At 38.6% G+C, this 22,372-nt stretch overlaps 1 protein-coding gene across 3 annotated transcripts in view; it reads left to right on the forward strand.

The window, feature by feature from the left end:
- The window catches only part of LOC147234190 (chemokine-like protein TAFA-5), a 167,055-nt gene extending 149,323 nt beyond the window's left edge, over positions 1 to 17,732 (forward strand). For 2 of the 3 annotated variants that reach the window (XM_086147002.1, XM_086147001.1), the window contains exon 4: positions 16,421 to 17,732. In XM_086147002.1, coding sequence (XP_086003128.1) covers positions 16,421 to 16,429 — 9 coding nt within the window. In that variant the 3' untranslated portion in view covers positions 16,430 to 17,732. Of the gene's footprint in view, positions 1 to 10,077; positions 10,289 to 16,420 lie in introns of all 3 variants that reach the window. The other variant, XR_015106167.1, reaches the window with a different exon arrangement.
- Positions 17,733 to 22,372: the final 4,640 nt, after the last annotated feature.

A 22,372-nucleotide genomic window follows, 5' to 3' on the forward strand; every position in this document is an offset into this window, starting at 1 on the left:
ACCTTGTTTGCTACACATGGCCAGTTGTGTTGAATGAAACATTTAAAAATGCGAAATCCTAATGATGTAACCGAAGAATTTGTATGAGATTATATTAAGATAGGATCTCAATTTAATCACAGTATATAGTTACTGATAGGAAAGAAGAAATGCCTTGTTCATTGCATAAATTAAAAATAAACATGGTGAAGTAAATAATATTATTGATTATATTAATCAATTAGTATTAAACTGTTCAAAACACAAGAGGCTAGAGCAAAACTTTTAATTACTATTGAGGTCAGAATAGTCCATGACAAGTTAAATATGCCCGTAATATCTATAAATTCAGGATAGCTAATATAAGCCAACATTATCAGACTTAACATGGGTTTTATAATGGGTATATCATTATCATCCTAATTTTACAATAACATATCGATGCAAGTGACAGATGCATGGTGAACATGTTGTAAGCCACCAGTGGCCTTACCTATATACATTTCAAACATAAAAGTTGAATACCTTTTTTTAGATTCTGAACTTTGTCACAGCGAAGGAAACCCCAAGTTCAATGTAACAATCTAATTTAATTTTATTTTTTTACACTTTCAAACTGCAACGAACATACGTATATTATAATGAAGTAGGACAGAGCTGCCAGAGCTCTTTGGCGATACCAAGAGATGTAATGGCTAATTTCCTACTGAAAAATTGCACACATAAATAAATAATGACAATAATAATAATAAAAACTAAACGCAGATAATTGATTTAACTAAATGTTTCAGCAAATTTTAAGTATCCCGGTATATCCCCTATATCACTTAACTTATAATGCTTATCCTTGAATTAATGTATTATCCAGTGCTAAATATCAATGTGTATCCTAATTATTTATACAACATTTTGGTATGTCTGGGTCTTTGAAGTCCTACATACATTTTTAATTTGCATAATAAAAAACAAAAATGAATCAGGCTAAGCAAACTTCCCTGCATTGCTGTACCTCTCAGGTCAGTTACTATCCTAATCATTGGGTTCTTCAACCCTTTACATCAATGTCCACTTGGTCAACCACAAATTAATTAATTCCGCCTTAATGAAATCCTGTATTCATTTCACGAAGCTCTGGAAAATGTTCCCTTCCTCGCTTTTCATCCTCAGCTCATCTTAACAAACCGCGTATGATTTGTCTAAATGCCTCGTCGCAGGCCATTATCTTGAATTAGAGATGCTCTTAAGGTTAATGATTGCAGCACTTTGGGAGCCTCCGTTTGCATTTGCTAAGATGTCCCCTGTCTGTTCATTCACCTTCTGATCATCTTTTAACCTCCAACTCCTCCTCTATTGCGATACTCACCAACAAACAAATATTTGTTTGTTCCATCGTGCACTATTCTCCACCGTTCCCCTCAATGTCAACATAACAAGAAGCATACACACTATGTCTAATTGGCCCTCCATGTATAGTCTATAATGCTCACACATCACAGCTGCCCTATCTGTGAATGTCAGTGGCTGAACACCAAGGGCTGCTGGGGCATCATTAATGCATCCGTCATGTTTTAGTCATCTGCTGACTAACTTGTTTATGCCTTCCTGCTGAATACATATCAGATTCCCGTGCTGATTGCTGAACTCAGACGATGTAGTCTGTTATTAGTCAGCTCCAATCCCTGTGCTCTTGCTTTGTTGTGAGTTGAGTGTGTCGCTCACAGCCCCGACACAAATCCGATTCCACCTGGAAGTGGAGACTGAGGTGACAGCCGTTATGTTCAACCCAACAATGTAATTTATTATCTGGGCAGGCAGATAGCCCACACACAAGCGCGCACACACACACACACACACACAAAGAGAGAGAGTCATAAGTAACATGTAGGTGCATTCATTAGTTATATTTATGACAGATATAAGACCAAGTTTATGTGTGTGCTTGTGTGTATCCATGCGTGTATGAGGGTGTATGCATGGGGAATATGCAGGTCGCGGGCAGGTGCAAGATGGTCACTGAGTGGTTTGAAGGATAAAAGATCCAGCATGTGTGCTCTTTTCACATGTGTTATGTTCTCACTGATGGGTGTGTGTGTGTGTGCGTCTTCGACCATTTGCATATTCAGAACGGCGAGTTTGTCTCCGGAATTCCCAACGACAGGGCGTTTTGTTTGTTTTGGCCTACTTGTAAATTTCCTATCCTGTTTACGATGTCGGTAAAACTACCTCCCAGCGGTTCACGCTGGCAATATGTGGTACGTGACAGGTAGTTCTTGCTAGCTTCATCCGCCACTTCAAGCTTTGTGACCGCTAGTCAAATGGGTGGATGGCTATCTACACCCATCTGTGCCAGCACGCGTGCACGTTTAAGCAGCTTTGATTGTCAGGGATTCCAGTAACTGGCAACAAGCCGACCCTGGCCCCATTGTCTAAAATACATTAATTTATTTGATGGATTTGCCGGCCTCATGTGATTTCAGCCATTAATCTCAGGTAAACCCAGAAATCACGAAGGACAGAAATTCGGACCGAGGTAGGTAACCTAAAATCGCTTTGAATCTCTCAAAGGTTAAGGCTGTTATGCAAAAAAATTACATAAAGCCCCTGTTAGCCGGCAGTCTCTCGGGAGAATCACGGGCAAAAGGAAAAACAATTTAGTCAATTTTTGGTGAACAAATGGCTCATTCCCTAAGGGTTTTCATGATAAAGCCCAAAGTGCATCCGCTCCAGTGTTGCCTAAGGTGGACTGTTGACTGTGCACAGTCCACTGAACATGTCCAACCTGTCCATCAGGTGTTTGTGTGGGGACATCAGTGCAGACAAACAGGCATATCCCCACGGGCATATGACTAAGGCAAGTCAATCTGACTCAACCCCATAAAAGGCTATTTTAGACAAGTGTCAGGAAGCAGTTCGCATGAATTGGTCAAATGTTTAAGAGTTTGTGTTTTCTTTGTTGAACAGAGTGGGTTTGCTGTTCAGGATGACACCGCCGACCTTTTCTCTACCTTTCGCCTCAGTTGGCAGCGTGGTTTGTTATGATTGCAGAGGCAGATTAGATGCATCCCCTGAAAGGAATGCTAGTCCTCAGCAGCAGCTTGATGTGCTTCTGTACTGAGATAACTTAATCATATTTGTTTTCTATTCCAATACTTTTCGAATCCGTGGCCTATCTTGCCGTTTTATTATCTCCCACTCTACATGTCCATCATTTATATTCTCTCGTGCCATCTTTCCAGATGCATTTGTCTTGTTCTGACCCTGCATTGAGAGCACATGTTGTGTCTGTCAATAAAAACACAATATGGATTTTTGCAAGACCAGCTCGAGAACAAACACACGAAGATTGATATGTGCTTCGCTTATTACTGACAGCGACGTTTTGAGGTTACTTTCATTATCAGACCTCGACTGCAATTGAAAAGGACAAATAGCCAGTCAAGCTACACTGGTGAATGTTATAACCATATCATATAATTTATTACCATATCGAGGCTCCTTCTACAGGACTGACCTAACAGAAAATGGAATTCTTAGGATGAGCCATATCGAGCTCAAGGACTGTAAATGAGCTCCTTGAGTCCACTTAACTATATTAATGAAACAATAAAAAGTCTTGGGACACTTAGTTTCATGTCCATCAGTCGACACTTCATTTTCCGTCTGTTTTACCTTGGTTCATAAAAAATGATGGCTGCCAAATGTATGAGTTTTGACAACCCACACGCACATAAAAATGATAATCGCTTGCAAAAATACTGGCAGGAAATGTCCGTCAATTTATATTTGATGACCAAATGTTAACCCACGGTGAACTTATCAGGAAGAGAAGTGTTTGCGTGCGACTAGTGATAAACAATAACTGGAGCGCGAAACGAATTGATATTTATAAATTTCTTTGCAAACTGAATTATGTCTGAAGAGATTAATCGAACGTTTAACCTTTCAAATTTACATTTTCATATCTCCTACAGCCTTATTATTAGCTTTTTTTAATTTACCCACTCATTTAGCATCCCTGGCAGCCTCTCTGTGACATTTTGGGCTTTTTGGTGGGAAAGCAGAGTTAAATTATTGCAAATTAGCCATGGGAGGTAAGTAACTCTCTGACCGCTAACCTATTTCATATTACAATGACGAGGCCCCCAAAAAACTCCTTGAGAAAGGGATTATGGTTAAGATTAACCTTACACTTAAGATGTCCACTTCATATATCTAAATAATTTAAGAAGTGTTGGGAATGAAATGTATAGTGGTTATGCAATCCTGGATGCTAACGGTGTCATTTTGACGCTGTGGAAATCTGAACTGCTCCACAACATTATTACCAACATTTCAAAAATATCCTATTGTAAGTGGGTGGAAAACATGTTGATATACCTTTTAGCTATTGTATACGATTAAATAAGCAGAAGCACAGAGGGGTTACCTTTCTGCAATACCACATCTTACTGTATGATTAAAGTTTTGCCGTGTTTTTGAGATGTAAATTAATGATCCCATGACTGGGAAATTGCTTAGCAGCAGCAGCAAGGCATACAAAGACAAGACAGTGTCAAGCTAAAAATACAAGTAAAAAATAAATAAAATAAATAAACTGAAGTGTAAAAGTGTAAAGTATAATCTAAAAAAAAAAACATTTCTATATTTCCCAATAACTTTAAGTGTTATTGACCAGGAGCAGAAGCAGAAAAATACTTAAAAGAAAGACACAAAATAATAAATGACAGAGCTACAAATTATTATCCAACTCAAACTTCACTCAGAATTAGGGGATATTTTGCATGGTGGTATTTTGCTTGAGGGTATTTGCATGGTGCATTGTGTTCTGCATTCTGATTGGCTAAAAAGTCACTCCGCATCTTCTCTACCTGTGCGTCAATAACATTGCAGTTTAATGTGTACACATACGTAAAACAGCTTGCCAAATCTACATGACGTACGTGCAAATTCTCTTGCAATTTCGAGTTTCTCTAAAACCCATAATGTTGACAAAACGCTCTGGACCGACAAAAGCACCTGCGGCAGGGCCCAAAAGGCAGCGGAAGATGCTATCTATCGCAGATAAAGTTAAACTTCTGGACATGCTAAGCGAAGGTAACAGCTATGCAGCGGTAGGTCGGCATTACGGAATTAATGAATCTTCCGTTCGTTCCATAAAGAAGAAAGAAAAAAACATAAGGACAGCAGCAGCAATGTATAATAGATTATTTAATTGTATAATAATTTAAAAAAAAAATAAAGTTTCTACCTCACGGATTTTGCCTATCACAGGTTCTTTTTGGAACGTGACCCCTGCGAAAAACAAGGGTATACTGTATTCTTCTCGACACGCTTCCCTCCCTTGGTAATGCTAAATGATTTGAATATTCACAGTTACCACAGTCAAATGCTGCCATTGCCACCTTTCCAAAGGGCTGTCTTTTGGCAAAGCAAAATGTAGTCTCAGCAGTCATCTCCCATAGCTCCCTTTCTCAGTGAAAGGCTTACTGCTGTCTCTCTCCTGAGAGGGGGATGCTCTGCCTTGTGCCCTCCACCATTTTAGACTGGCAGATGAAACAGCAAGGAGCTATCTCTCTCTGCGTGTTCTGACGCAGGGAGCACGGGGAAAAAAAAGGAGGCACGGTGATTGTGCCATTAGACAAGGAAAGTGAAATCACCTCAGGTTATCTGACGGCTTTTGTGACAGTCTGTTAGATGAGCAATTCAAGAGAGAGGAAATCAGCAAGAGGTAAAAAAATGAGAGCTTGTGAGTTGGAGACACGCAAGATTTAAGACAGTCAAACAAACAGTATCATTACAATATGTGTGTTATCGGTTGACAACAATCAGGAAGCTGCTCTTGTCCTAACACCTTTCTGTGCCTGTTAAATTCAGAAAGGTCACTGCTTCCAAATGCAGCTTCTCTGTCACTCGGTAGTAATTGCATAAAACAACAACCACTGTGGGATATATATATATATTTATCTTTTTTTTTAAAAGAGGAGAGGCATTTCTACATTATTTATTCATTGAGCCTTGATTGAAGAGTGCTTTAGCTAATCACAAAACTTGAACGTGTTTATCCGGAAATTCTTTATGAATGATCTGCCTTTTGCAAATAACACCGCTGGCATTTTCACACAGGCCAGTAAACAGCGAGGGGAGGGGATTGGAGGAGATGAGATATGATTCGGGGGTTTTTGGACCGAAAAACTCTGATTGGAAAGGAAAGAATGGTCACTATAACTGTGTGTGAGAAAAGAACAAGGAGCTAAATTAACCGCAAGCGTTACTTTAATCAAAGCGTCTATATTTTATTCCAAATGTAGAGCACGATCTGTGGCCATGTAAATGGGTGGAGTCAAAGGCTATTTTTATCCAAACACAAACAGCCTTTTCCCATCAGGATGCAGTTTGCTCAAGACAATAGCCAGTCTGATCTGCATCTCCCTGCCAGCTTCAGTAGTAATTATGCATTTATACATTTGCCAGCAACAGCGTGTATTCATCCATGTATGAGAAAACTCTTTTAACTGGGGTTTGTAAGCAAGAGCCCAGATCCCGCCTCTCCTCCCCCACTACTTCTTCCTCGCTTCTCCACCTCTGTGGATCCAGCTCAGGATGGGTCTGATATGCAATCCCCAAACACTCTCACCATCACCATATCCCCCATGTGGCTCTTGGTCGGTACCAGCCTTGGTAATTGATCCCACTGGGCACTCCAAACACATACAACAGTAGGTTGAACAGAATAACCACTAAGAAGACAGCTGCTTGGCCACCCCAGACAGGCTGAGAGACAGGGGCGAAGAGACCCTGTTGCTGATAACCATTAGTTCTGTCTGCCAAATTCCCTTTTGAGGGAGCCAAGTCAGCACAATCCCAACAAATCCCTAATTTCGGGAACTCGGGGAATATATCTGGATTGTTAGCAATACACCAAAAAAGGAAGAGACAATACGATAGAGACTGACTGTCTAGGTTCTTATCAACGGTAAGGAATAATAAGGGACTGGGATTGATTTGCTAAGTGAGCAGTAATGGCGAAACTCAAATTATCCGCTGGCCAATGGGAGACTGTTGAGAGAGACAGTATTTCAGTTCATTGGGCCAACAGTGACCATCGCAAACCCTTTACACACAGCCAGAAAAGGCGACCGAAATCAAGACGCGGGAATTGATCGCTGGCTTGGTGTTTCGTTCCATTAAGCAGCCAATGAGAAATGCAAGAATGGAGTGATGTGAATACTCCACAATAAAGTCTTTGATGGCGGAAAATTATTTGTTAAATTATGTGTGTAAACTATGAATAGAAAGTCGATCGTGATTCATCTGTGCCGGACACAGGGGTCCTTTAGTGTTAGTGTTAGATGGAGAAATAAACCAACTAATGTACAATTATCAAACAATACCACACAACTGGTCTCCGATGGTGTTGCTTTAACAATTCATTTGTGTCTATTGTTTAATCACTTGTAAATACAATAACGGGCACTTAGTTAAGGTTAGAAAAACATTAACCTTTGTTATAATTGTGGAATTATAGCTCAGACATACTAGTACCAAAAGTTGTGCTACTCTCACTTGATTAAGATAACAATTTGGCTAAGTTCTCTTCCTGCATGGGTAAAGTCAACCGGCACTCCACATTTAGATTTTTTTAATCTTTCTCTTGGTTAATGCGATCATCAAGGTGCATTTCCTGAACCAACTACTGTGTTATACAGTGCTCTAGAAGACAGTGTGCTGTGAATTACGCCTGTAATCTGTTTTTAGATAAAATTATGTTGTCAGTTTATTTCATTGTTTGTGTTAAAAAATGGTTCTCATTCAATACTGCACCAGTTGTTTGGCTAACCGAAGAGCTAATTCCATTTTAACAGGGTCACTGAGGCTGGCTACCTTCTTACTGCTACTAACGTACACGATGTGCAGCCAGACATTAGAACTGAGTGGAAAAAATCAGGCCAGCAGTACAATTTAATTCAATTCACTTTATTTGTCCTTAGGGGAATGTGAAGAGGCACACAGAGTTCAAACCATAAACAATAAGAAAGAAGAACAAAAGTGAAAGCACACATAATATACTAATTTAAGATTTGTGCTTTATAATTGGGTATGGGAGGAGCAGAAGTAACTTATTATAAGAAAAAATATCACAGTTACTTTGATGGAATTTCAAAAAAATAAATCAATCTAGGTTAGGTGTGTGTGTGTGTTCGCGCATGAGTGCATGCACACACGAGTGTGTGTGTGTGGATGGTTACCCTAAAAAACAAGATATAATATCTCTGTTGTGCAACAAGGAATGACATTACAAATTAAAGGGCAGTACCAAAGAAGTAGCAATGCAGGTCGGTAAACCCAGAGAAAAGTCGTAAATAAATAACGTCAGCGACGGACTTCAATTGGTTTTAGGTCTACCGGACCATTAGTGTTTCCTACTTTTGCTGCCTCAATTATTCTTGGGAATTTAGCACCTGTACCATCAAGCACATTTGCAACTATTGGTCATTTGACTGTCTGGTTTCCGCTGGGTACTCAGCTGGCTGGGCGAAATAAACTGCGACTGTAGCTCTCCATGAATATAGCGGGACAGGAATACTATAAAATATGTACTCTTTCAACCAAAGCAGAGACCTTGATTTGCTGTTGATACGTTTAGCTTAATTGTAGTGACACTAATTGGATTATTACCACCCTATCATCAATGAGACTCACTTCCCGTGCTGGAGTATGAATTGATCTGTACTAACCCAATTAAAGTGCTTGCTGAGGAATAGCAAGCGGCAACTTCTGTGTTGCAGTTAAATCTGATTGCATGTGGCTGAGGCAGAAAGATGTGTAAAGAAAAGCAGGGGAAATACTGAACCAACGTTTTCATTCATAGAAGCAGTTAGATCTGCCTTATTTTAACAAAAGCAATCATGTTATTTCTTGAATGGGGATTCTATCATCCTGAAATTTATTTATTTATTTATCCCCCCCCCCATACATTTAATGAGCTTTTCCTCAAAGCACGTGAAGAAACAGTATAATTTGAGTGAAACTTTTAATTCCTCTCCCTTCAGCCACAGGGAATCTCAAAATCTTAAACCATAAAAAAAAAAAAAATCTCACCCACTTACTGTAAATCGTAATAATTCATCTGTATATATATTCATAACTGTGCAATATTTCATTTCATAACAGCTGCATGTGCAATATTTTTATTAATATTTTAATTTTATTTTTATATCCTTATCTTTCACCTGCTACTTAAGACACTTTATAGCCTTGACTTGTTACTTAGACACTTTATTGTTTGATTTGTATTTCTTATCACCCCCCCCCTTTTTTTTTACTGTTTATACGGTTTATACAATTTTCTTCTATTATTTATTATTGTTTTGTTTTATGTGAAACTCTGGCACAACAATTTCCTTTGGGATAAATAAAGTTGTTCTTATTATTTTTCTTATTCTTATTCTTATTCTTATTCTTAAACAAATGAAAAGAAGCATCCACCAAGAGTTGGATGGCATTGCAGTATGACCTTGAACATACAGCAGAGGTCAACAGGAAGGAGGGATTGATCAGTCCATCTCAATCCCTCTTACCTTCACCAATGTACTTTAGTCTCGCACTTTTGCTTTTTTTGTTTGGAGGATAAATACGGCACTATTATGAGCCTTCATGAATTATGGAGAGCATTTCCTCAAGCCACATTACCAGCATTAATACAAAACCTTCATTTAAGAGTTTATATCTTTCATGGTAGAAGAACTTAATTACCACCGTTTTCATTAATTGTTTCACTCCTGGTTTATTTTCCACTGTCGGTTTACCAGTTACCTTTTTTTTTTTGTTATTTATTATTTGTTCAGATATTCCTCCTACACATCCATATTTAACATTACATGCAAACTGGTGAGGAGTACAGAAAAAGAACAGATCACCCAGACAGGCACATTTTTCAGCCGTTCTCGTAACAGAAATTGAAAGTGGTGGTGGTGATGGTGTGACTGTGTCTAAATACAAATAAAGAAGAGGAAAAAAAAAAAAAAACTGCATCCTCAAAAAGGCCTTCGCGCCCTCAACCTCTCCTCCTCTCCGTCTCCTCTCCCTCTCTCCCCTCAGGCTCTATGACGCGACAAGAGTCTCCTTCATCACTCTTGCACTATGGAGAGCATTGATGACCCCCTGACAGGCAGCCAAAAACCATCTACCACCACTACCACCATCTTTGCACCACCACCACCACCACAACAGGTCCACCCACACCATGGTCCCGCAAAAGCAGGATGCCTCACAAGCAGCTACAGAGCAATAAGATCGTGGAGGCAGCAAGGTACAATCAAATCCCCTGGTTCTTGTTCTATTAAGAATCCCCTTGAAATGTGACTGAAAAATGATGATGGATTTGTACAAGATGAACAGTATTCAGAGCCAAATATAAAACTTGCTATGAAATAAAAAAAATAAAAAATAAAAAATGGCAAATTGACCATCATATTGATCTAGTGCCTGTTTAGATACTGTACACGTGTTCTCCATCTGAAACCATGTTAACTGAGATTTTAAAAAGTGGGTTATTGAATGTCTCTTTTCAGTAGTTTGTTTTTATAGGACAGAATCTGCCAATTTGGCAAAACATGCAAACAGCAAATCTTGAACAGACATGCAAGAACACATAAATCCAGATATATAATTTAAACAACCGTCTGCTTGTTTGATATCTTCATTTGGCATCCTCATTTTTTCATGAGCCCGCCAGTTCCCTGGTGTGCATTTAACCACAGAAAATCCATGTGTACAACAGTACAAGTAAAATCCATCTGTGTATTTTAAGCTTGTTTTTTGTCTTCTTTCACTGGGATCTCTTGTAAATTGTCCTTAAAGTATTGTGTCAAATGGCATAAGTGAGCTTTAAGGAAGAGAGGCACCAGGCAGACGCCAATGTTAAAACATGTTACTGGGAAATAGAGTGCAGCCACAAGGTAAATTAACGTACAGTGCAATAAAAGGGATTAGGCCAAAGTCATAAAAATGCCTACTCTCATAGAGTTTCTGAAAACCAGGCTCTTCTGTTGGTCAATGTTGTCCACTTTTATTGCTCGTGTTAAGATATGGTTTCGAGGGGGAAAAAAAAATGTCACTCTGGACAACAAGCCCTTGAAGCTATTAATAAATACTGGATGGACTTCACTCGGACATAAATACTGGGACAATTACAAAGAAAGTGTGTTGTGTAGAATATAAAGGCTTATTTTCCAAGGTGGAAGAGGAGTCTTCTACTGAACCTTTAGATTGTTCAATATACAGAATTTATAAAAAAAAGAAAGAAAATGCCAGACCACCTACAGCAAGGCTGGTTCAAGGCGGCGTTCATGGGGCATTGTTATGTCCTGCAAAGCTTCCACTGGCCTCAGTGAAATACCCGAGTATGAAAATGAATAATATATTCTTCAATCACATGAACACTATGAACTCTGTGCTTTAGTAATTACTGGATTGCTTGGTTTTGGACATATAAAATATTGAGACACAGTCAGTTTGATAGACCCTGACGTGAAGTTAATAAAGACTCCACTGTGTCTCGGAAGTGAATACCCATTGACTCTGCCCTCCCTTTGCCCTCGTGCACAACACAACTACCCCTCCACTAATACCCACAGCTCATAAATCCACGCACAGATGAAGACCATTAATCTTTTTGGTGCAAAAAAATATGGGTATACATCTGTTCAGACCTCTAAAAAGAAAATCCTAACCTTATTAAAAAGGTAGATTTACTTGAAAATATACAAACAAAGGATTTTCACCCTTTTGTCAGGTTATTATTGCAGGATGATAAACTTGGATAAATTACACATATGAAGTTATGCATCTAGTACAAAATGTATTAATACATTGATTAATAATAATAATATTTTTTTTATAATAATTAGTAATAATAATAATAATTAGTAGTTATAGAAGTGGTACTAGTTATACTTATAATGAAATGTATTATTATACCATTAATAGTAAAAGATTATTATACTAAATTATAATAAATTGTAACGATGATAAATAAATCAATTTACAATCACTTTTGATGTGTGGCTCAGTAATGAATGATTCAGATTGAATCTGGACCTTCATATCTTATTATTATTATTATTATTATTATTATTATTAATATTATCATATTATTATCATATTGTGATTATTATTAATAATTATATTATTATTATTATTATTATTATTATTATTATTATTATTATTTTGATGTGGGGTTCAGTAATGAATGATTCAGATTTAATCTAATTGTTAATTATTACCTTTAATAATACTTATTATATTATTATTATTAATAATCATCATCATAATCCTGGGAGGATTACAGTCATTCAGGTCATGATCTTTTGTTGAAAAATCTTATTTTTGGCAACCGGACTTGGTGTTTTTAGTGAATTGTTTCGCCGCTCATCTGAGAGGCTTCTATAGTTATGAAAGTTCTGCTCTCTCATCCAGAAACAGACACAGACAGTCGGAAATCAAAGAACTCTGAGCATTATTCTCAACGTTACATTTTTTAATATTTATGATTTCAATTACTTTCATGATTAAAGAGAGCATTTTCTAGGGTGGTAACCAACCAGAAAATGGTAATATGAATCCTGGGCTCTGATTCGCCCAGGGAAGATAGCAACATTCTCTGCATCACCTGCTCATAGCATACATTCAGCATCCTGCCTCGTCTGTTTCACATTGAGGTACGATTGCTACCTTTTTAAGAGTATGGGAAGTGTTCATAAGAGTATGGGAAAGTTTAATAAGAGTGTGGGGAGGGTCATAAAGCTTTAAAAATATATATAAATAATAAAATAAACTGTTGTCGCTATTTCTAAAATGTTTTTTATCGCGGCTAATCTTGGAACGTAACCCCTCGCGATAACCGAGGAACTACCATAATGAAAAAAAAAATGACAATCCATTTAAGTAATGGTTATGAATAACATATATCAATATGTATTAAAGTCTGTGCAGTGCCCTTACCCACACACACAGAGCAATATAGAACCGGACCAGAATTGAAAGATGATTTCATACAAATTCTTGGTTACAATGATATGTTGACCTATGCGACCGGTGACTCCTTCACAGACACCAAATCAGCTCTAGTCGTGTTCATGGAGAACACAAAGGTGGAGGCTCACAGCTACGCAGCATCTAGAATGTTTGGAATCCCAATTCAAGCTTCACTACAAATATAGGGTCATATTGGTTTCCTTTGTATCTGCTGCATCAAACATAAATCAGACCGATCTAGATGGGAAGTCATGAGGTCGCCGCTGAAGAAATCGTTAACCTTTTGTTCCCTCTGGGGTATTAGACCCAATGATATTGTTGCACGCCGATAATCAGCTGTATTTGCTATGATATTCTGAGGAAATGCAGTATGAAAGGTTGTGTGATGATGCAACACCTCAGACAGCTTTGAGCTCTCTATTAATGTGGGATGGGGCATGATGTCTAGACGCCTGTGCATACATGTTCATATATTCTGATCACTTTGTGTGCTCCAGGGATTTTCCAACTTCACATCATGTAATGAGCAATTTCCCGCCACATATCAGCCTGATGATCATTCCTAACCTTCAGGTTCACTGTTGAATATTCATATAACGGGGCTATTGTGCAAGTAAGTTAATGGAAAAAAAAGAATACTTGGACAAATGAGCAGAAATGAAAAAAAAAATCAAATCAGGAATCAATTAAGCAAATGAACATTTTTAAGATGAGTAATTCATATCAATCCTAGATTTCGGAGCTGCAAAGCAGATCAATTTTCTTTCATGTACCCATTCACACATTCACTGTGGGTCACCGCGTGCTGACATTTTGAAAAGAGTCAGCAAGAGTTCACACAGAGAGGAAATGTCAAAGCATGGCCATGTGTTCGCTGCATTCGGTTTCAATCCTCCAACTCCCAGCTGGGGAGTTATTTTGTATGTATTATAAATATAGTTTTCTCAGCTCCAACAGATGTGGCTCCATGCACCTTCACTTGAATGCACAGGCAAAATGCATATAAAAGCAAACATGTGCGCACATAAATGTATTCTGCATAACGTTATACTCTCAGCTGCCTAGAGACAGGAAGTCGTATGCATTGTGCAAGAAATTCATCAGTTTCCTTTCCTCCTCCTCCACCGTTGGAGACATATCGACATGTATTGAGTAGATCGGCTGCTAGCATCACAACAAGAAAAATCTGCACGAATTAGATATAAACTCAGATGTATTGAGTCCATTTCTTTCCTTTCTAGAAAACTATGACACCCCCAGAATATATCAGTCGCTCTCACAAATCTAATTCTCTTTCTGGTTTTGTTTGAACAGCCAGGCACTGTACTCAAAATGCATCCATTTGTTCAATAGCCAGGCTGGCTATGCATCCCATTCCCCTCGAATCTGAATCCCTGCATGCACACCAATGTAAAATATTCTTTTGCTGTTGTAAGATATAAAATGGAGTAATATGGCCGTTTCCTGATAAACCCAAGGTAATAATCACCTAGGGACTGTGAATTTTATTCATAGGGCAAATTCATCTCATATTCATCTGACATTCATTCCTCTTTTTAATAGAAGGCTTGCCTTTCCCTGAGATGAGATTTGTGTGTGAGATTTATGGGGAACCGTTCGCCACAGTGTGGGTGTGAGGAAGCAGGAGACCACTGGTATATGTGTACGGAGAGAGGGACATGGAGGGGATATAAGAGAATTACCATGGCAGACACAGATAGACAGATGCGGTAGTTTTCATAAAACAGACCGTTTTAATGCTTCCCTTTTGCATTGGGCTCCTTTAAAAATTTCCAAGAATTCAGTAATCCTTTCTTTCCATTTTAGCTGCGGTCTCTTCGGCGCCTGTAGTTTCAGAACATCCACCAGGGGGAACTCACTGGTTTTTACCACTCAAAGTCAAGTAGGGAGGAAGGATTTCCTCTGCTGTAACACGTTTTACCATTTAATTCATGATTTCGAAAAACACAGGCCTGAGCGGGGATCCATTAAAACGTTAAACCTCCGTTGAACCCGAGTACATTGAATGTTTTGCATTCAAAGATCATCAATATATTATTATTTTTGATGCATGCCATTACTCCCCCCCAACACCTACCCCATTCATGGCGGTTTGGTGTGTCTGTGTGAAATCACCGAGACTGCAGTATTATGAATTAAGCCTCGATGGTATTGAAGCAATTTCTGAAAGCATCAAGTTGGCTGTGTGACTGGCGGCAACCAGATGGCACGGAGGCTTCCAGATTTGTCTTCCACTTCTAGATTAATTGTTACTCAGTACCATCAGTGTGAGGTGCAGAAATTTAAAACATTGACCGGCAAAACACATCATTTGCTAGTGAGTGAGCTTTTGAGTTTTTTTTATTCTTTTCTAATTACACTGGAATAGAAAATCCGTATGATGTGCAGTTGTCATGGCAACACAGAAATTTTAAATGATTCACAAAGTTAATATTCAGAGAAAGCTGCAAAGCTGAGTAAAAATCAACATTGCTCATTTGTCTATCAAATATAAAATCATGGCTTTTGGACCTCCAACCTTTTCTGTACCAGGGACCAGTTTTATGCATGAAAATGTTTCTGCTGACCGGTTTGAGGCACGGGAGTTCCAATAATAAAAACTTTTGTCAGTACACAGAATTTAATTGTCATATTACGCTTTATATTAGGCAATTACAATATGCAATATGCAATTATTAGGCAATTACAATATGAAGTGCAGCAGTAAGACGAAGGCGGAAAGTATTGTTTTTCAAAATAAGATTCGGAAGGTCTAATTAAAAAACATTATTCGTACCAAGAAAGATCTTCTTTGCGGACCGGTACCAAGTGACCGTCCACTGCTTTAGAGGACGGGTCAGAACAAGAAAAAATAAATGAAAATCAATGTTTAGTAGCTCCTCATGTCACATGTCATGTGCTGAACAAGTAAATTAACTGAGTGCTCCTGCTAACAGCAGACTACATTAGTTCTATGTTAATTCAGTGAAAGATTGCTTTCATGTGTATTCAAATAAACATTACACATCTTCAAGAAACACATTTAACTTTATGGTTTTTAAAGATTACTCTCTGGAAATATTGCTATCGCTACATAGCGTGAAGATTTTTATGTATTTAAGCATATTGTGTATCCGCCGTATGCATTTGAGGGTTTCAAGCATGCAACCGTGTCATAGACTGTTGAAGTATTTGACATCTTATAACTGTGATAGCATGATATTGCAAGCCTGTATGAAAATATGTATATGTATTCTGCATTTTTATTAACAGTTTTCTTAAGCCATGTGTGCTGCCATTCCACTCTAATAGCCCAAAAAATGTCGGATTGGCAGCTGACAAAGAAAATACTGGCTCAATGCTGAAACGAGGATCTCATTCCTGCTCTGTTCTTCTTGATTTACAGGTCTCATAACACAGCCAGAGACAGTAAACCCTGGGAGTGACTGTTTAAAGTGGTGAGCTTTCCCCCGGTCATCGGACAAACTCACTGTAAAACACTTCCTCGTTCCTGTGACTGGGTTCTCCGGGTTCGGGACTGCTCTATCCTGCTATCGGTGGTTGGGTCAACACATTGCGTCCCAACTCCTCTCCACATCTGCCTGCTCTGTGAAATTAGCAGCTTCTCCTTCTCTGCCATGGAGGACAGGACAACCTTGAAATCCCCAAAATGGTTTTTGCCTCATCGGAATCTGTCCGTTTGGAGCTACCAGCCGCTTCGAATAAGGGATTTCGCACATTTCTCCAAGCCTCTTGAGCAGGAGTTCCAGAGCAAAGACAGGTTTGTTACAAACCAGAACCTGTCGCTTCTCGGATACCCTGGCGACACTACTAACCGAACTGAGCTCTCTCTGCTGTGAATAGGCCTTCTGCAGGAGTAAATCTCCCATATTTTTATAGACCAAAGAGCAAAACAACAAATGAGTGGACCGTCTGGCTACAACAAGCAGAGACTGTATGAACTTGTTGCTTCTGTTGCCACCAGGCAATGACTGCACCTGCAGACAGTGCATAGCAGACTGGTACAAGCAAGAACACGCGTTCCATGGCATATGTACTGTACACAATCCAAGGAGTACTTTTAAATATTTCCAGACATTTTTTTGCTCAGCCCACCACTGTATTTTGGAACTGGAGATATAGGTACTACATATGTATAACTGTGTATCAAAAAAAAAAAAAAATCGGATTTGCATTTTTTAGTAGCTATGGTTGGGACAGCTTGCAGTGATGGCTTTGGGGTAGGCCAATTACATGACAAAGAAATGATGAATATCTACAGAGAGTATATGCTGTTGAGTCTGAAAAGAAGTTTAAAAAATGTCATTAAATGTATTTTGAAAGGCCCTAAAAGTTATATATTTAACAGTTTTATATGTTGTACCTTTGTAGAGAAGCTTATTGGACTTAAATTGTGGTCACAATGGCAGTTAAGTAGAATGTGAACAAACGCTGTTGTTCTCATGACTGCTGGCTCGTAGTCCCAGGTTTTCTGTTCACACCTCAGTAACCGCTTTCTTTTCATGGTCATCTACAAGTCACTGTCTATCAAAAACCATTTATAAAAAAAAAAAAGGAAGTGACGCAATTTATTGAGGACTGATCTGCAGCCAACTGAACATTGTAAATCTATGGTAGTCAGTGGAAGCCATTGAAATCTGCTAATTTGCTATGATATTGTATTGTACACGGTGTGGAATACTGACTCATTTCCTCTCTATGGGTTTTGATCTCTTAATTTATTTTTGTGCTCGTGTTTGTTCGCACAAATCCGGCCTCTCTCCTGTGCCGACAATACAACGAGGAGAGAAAGAGAATGCAGAGAAAGCCTTGCAGACGTATTAGAGTCATTTACATTTTTTATCATGAAATATTTTAAGAATAAATTAAATACATGAAAGAAATGCCCCCTGCAAATTTAGATTTAGTCTTGGTGTTCAAAGTCATCATAGGAACCTGTTGCCACATTTATTCTGATTCCACTTTGAATGGGTATTTGTTTTTTTGGTCACAAAATAAGTGATGAGAAACCTCTTGTGTTCCTTCCCCGGCGACAAGGTGGCTTTATGAGTCTGATTTATAGCTTAAATCAACAGGAAGTCCAGTAAGAGTAAAAATATGAAATTCGATGGCCATTGGGTTCCATTGCTTGTTCAGATAGCCAGCTTTCCTTTTTCCTCGATCCTCAGACGACCGGCGGGTGAATTTACAGGTCACATGACCAAAATTCAGTAAGTATAAATTCAAACTTTACATGCTGGAAAACAAGGTGTATTTAGCCAGCATTTTATACTCACTCTTGATACATCAAAAATACATTTTAACTTTACTTTTAGGCATCAACATTGGCAACAACTAAAGGTATCATATTTTCATGAAAGGAGCCCCCCTTAGGAATACCTGACGGTAATTTAGTTAATTCTGGCAGAAAATGTTCCAGTGGACTCTGCAAGGTGACAAAGACAAAGCTTCATACAAATATGTCATCAGGCAAAAGTTAATGTGACCTTGTAATGTTTCTAACATTATTTGGAACATGATATTTGCATTATTGGCAGAGACACGCAGCGGCACCGTGTGGAATCTAGTTTCAAGATGACTTTCTATTAAATAGAAATGCTTAATATTTATACAAAATAAATACAATAAAACCATGTTTATGGTGGGGTTGGTGCATGCGTGCATGCTTGCATTGAGGCTTGTGTGCATGCACGCACGTGTGTGTGTGTGTGTGTCTGTGTGTGTCTGTGTGTGTGTGTTGGGGGCTCTAATCACACCAAACCTATTCCACCAACTGTAATCAGTGCAACTGAAACAAGGTCAAATAGCTGATGAGGACCAAGTTACGTGGATTAAAAGTGTATGAGGAAAGAAAATGTCAGATAATGACAGAAATCCATAGAGGCATGCAATTATCCACTCAACAAAACACTTCTGTATGATGATGAAGTTGTCTTGACATTTCTAATACAATGTTGAATGGCTACTGGGTCGACTTCAGTGGATGACACATTGATTATAACTATGAGCTCTATATCGGCTCTCCTCTCATCAGCAATAATACTGGTGGAGCTCTAAGTGCGCCCCTATTTTTAAAATGTCTTTTATATGATGTTTATTTTGACCTTTATCATGTAGAATGATACCATGCAGATTTTAGACTATTAATGCACTGTCTGCATAATTATCTGCAGAAGCTGGATCATCTCTGTACTAACCTCAGAAGTTGCCTGGACTCAGCTCATATAAAATTGAAAGCAAATAAATAAATAAAGTAGAATAAAAAACACGCACTTTGAAATCCAAATCTGGAAAAAGAGAAATTAAAAAGATATTTTTATAGAAAAAAAAAAAAAACTTCTTGTCGTGGCAACCGGACTTGTATTTCAGTTCAGAACTGTGGGTGAAACATCTTCAAGGGAAGAAAGTCCAGTTGCCACAACAAGAATATTTTGACAAGAATTCACCATGACCAGGATTACTGAGGACCTCCACAGACGTATAAAACAAAATCTTTTATGATATAAAACAACACCAAATTGGCTAAAAACCATATGTGTTTCAGAGTTTCAACGGATTTAATGGTTAAGTTGTTACACTAAAGATGTTCAAGTACTTTGTGCTTAAGATGAAATGGTCATTTTACTCTGACTTCATCTCATTTCTCTACAGAGGTTTTCGACTTGAGGTGTCTCTGTAGAACTAATGAGCTGCTGCCATAACAGATAGCTTTGTCTTTACTCATGGGGTTAAAACCTTGCACTTTTCAACCTGGCGCATATTTTCCATGTAGGTCAGAGTGATTGATAGATACTAAACATACTGCAATCAAACTAGTCTTTAGTAAGAACAGGGGAAATGTAAAAAGCCTTTTTTTTCCATCTACTGTCTGAAAGTCATTTTTTGCATCAAGTGGTTGAACCGAGATCCTGTCTTGGAGGAGAGAAAATCGAACAGCAAACAACCTTCACTTGAATAAAATCTATTAGGGTGAAGAAAGAGACTGGACTTAACTAATGTTAAGTCTCAACTGTCTTGATCTGCATTTTCATACAAAATCAAGGTAGCAAAATCATCACTTAATGGAAACATTCTGTAAGACAGGAGACATAAGGAGCTCAATGACAGTTAATTATGAAAAACAAACATGGTTAGTTAGTCGCTGAGATCCTTTAATTTCTTGACATGTCCCTATTGACAGGCTGCATACTCCTCAGTGTAAGAAGTGTACCTGTGTGTCTGGCAGAACTTGGCACATTGAAACATTCTGCATTCACTTTAGTGCAGGTAAGACATATTAGTTAAACATCTGTGCAAAGATTAATCTTATAATGTTGTGAGACACTGGTAATGTTTTGCGCCAAAAACAGCCCCTTTCTGCAAACAGTTGGTGATGATTTTTAATTTGGTCCCTATCAATTCCGATAAATCACCAGAGGGGAAATAGGCCCCAGGTTGGAAATTACAGGAATTAACTCGTAGCTCTCTCTAGAGCGCTTCATGAGTGGAGGCGGGAAAATGAGGACAATATATAATTCCCAGCTCGGTGCCTTCCGCTGCAGTAGCAATGAGGGTCCAAGAGCAGATGCCGCTCTATCTTTCACTCAGAGGTTGTGATTGTAGCTGAGTACTGAAACTGACTGGTAAGCCGAGCTTCTTCGAAAACATGGCATGTAAAAGAGGTTTGTATGATATCGGATGGTAGGACGGTGGCAAAAAGTCTCTTCAACTTTTGTCCCTGTTCTCCCTTTTCCTTTACATCGCTCAAATTGGGTGTAAATTCAATAATTTCATTTTGCTCAGAGAAGACATTTTAGAAGAAGATGAAACACCTCATGAAAACACTTGTCATATTTTGAAAGTATTGTAGCGTTTTAGTCAGGGAAAACACCTGGTTGACTGTAAAATGTCTGTTTCATAAGCAATAGGTGTTGTTGGCCACAGCCACGCCACACAAGCCTGCAATATAACAAACTGTTCCTGCTCAGTTCCAGGTAAAAACAAAAAAAAAAAAAATTCCTTGCACCCCTAAACCACATCCAAAAAATTCCCAGCAACCTCAAAATCACACAGAAAACAAGAATCAATAAAACCCCAACATTCGCTACAGCAGGGGGGTCAAACTCGGACACACAGCGGGCCAAAAATTCAAAACTGGGACACGGTCGCTGGCCAACATTGATATTTATTGAAAAAAATCTTTCTCCAGATACAACAATGAACCCAAACAAGTTTTGCTTAAAAAACAATACAATATATATCAAACAATATATAACTTAATATTGCACACATGCAAAATCCTGTTTTCTGCCTAAGTAGCAAGGTGCCAGTATTAGCATAAGGTTGCTATTATTACTGTCAACAGTGGAGAGGACATTTATGGGTTCTGTTGTGATTTTCATGCCAAAACACCAGCAGAAAATTCTGTGATTTGTAGAATTAGCGGTACATCCACTGTAAACGAAACCGGCGGGCCAGCTCTAATAGTCATTTGGTATGGCTTTGCGGGCCAAATATAATTACAGTGCGGGCCAAATTTGGCCCGCGGGCCAGAGTTTGACGCCGATGCGCTCCAATATGTACTTTAAGTAACCGTTGCATCTGAAATGATACCACCGGGAATATGTAGGAACCTCCCTAAACAGGAGACAGAAATCTATCTGAATCCCTCCTGAAAGTCTTTTGATTTCAAGGTAAATTCTGAACAGGAAAAGACTTAACCATAGCTTACCTCACTAAATCCTGATTTGAGCAAATATGCTCACCCATACTTGACTTTCACTCACAGAGCTAACATAATGATCTGGCTGGATCATGTCAGTGCACCAGTCTCCGGCCTCTGTGTGTACACACACACACACACACATACACAAACACACATCTGCAGCCCAATATGACTTCAGAGTAATTGTAAGGTGATTGAAGGTGGGCGAATGATACCAGATTGAAATCCAATAATCTCTTCCATAGCCTTGAGGTTTTCCTGGACTAATGGTTCTACCCATTTTCAGTTTGATTAAGACACGACTGTTGACTGCAGCTGAGACTCAAGGCAGGTAAGGTTGAGAAGGACATCTGCATTGAATACAAGTAAATCGGATGGGATCCGTCAATGGGTTGCTGTCTCAGGTGGGTTTTTCCATTCACAAATCCTCATGTATATTGCATGTTCCCAATTTCAAGCAAAAAAAAAAAAAAAAAATCTGGATGTGCGTTTGTGTTTTCTCCCATGACCAATGATGTTTGTCAATGCGTTTGGCACTAAGTAACGCCTGCAGAGGGAAACGGCGCACGAGCTGTATAGAACTGCAGCCCACAGTAAAGCCTGAGGGTGAAAGACTCACTCCATTAACGGCTC

The sequence above is a fragment of the Fistularia commersonii genome, chromosome 5 (genome assembly GCF_037954325.1).
Source record: "Fistularia commersonii isolate RoL2024-O1a breed Wild chromosome 5, RoL_Fcom_v1.0, whole genome shotgun sequence".
Classification (NCBI taxonomy): Eukaryota; Metazoa; Chordata; class Actinopteri; order Syngnathiformes; family Fistulariidae; genus Fistularia; species Fistularia commersonii.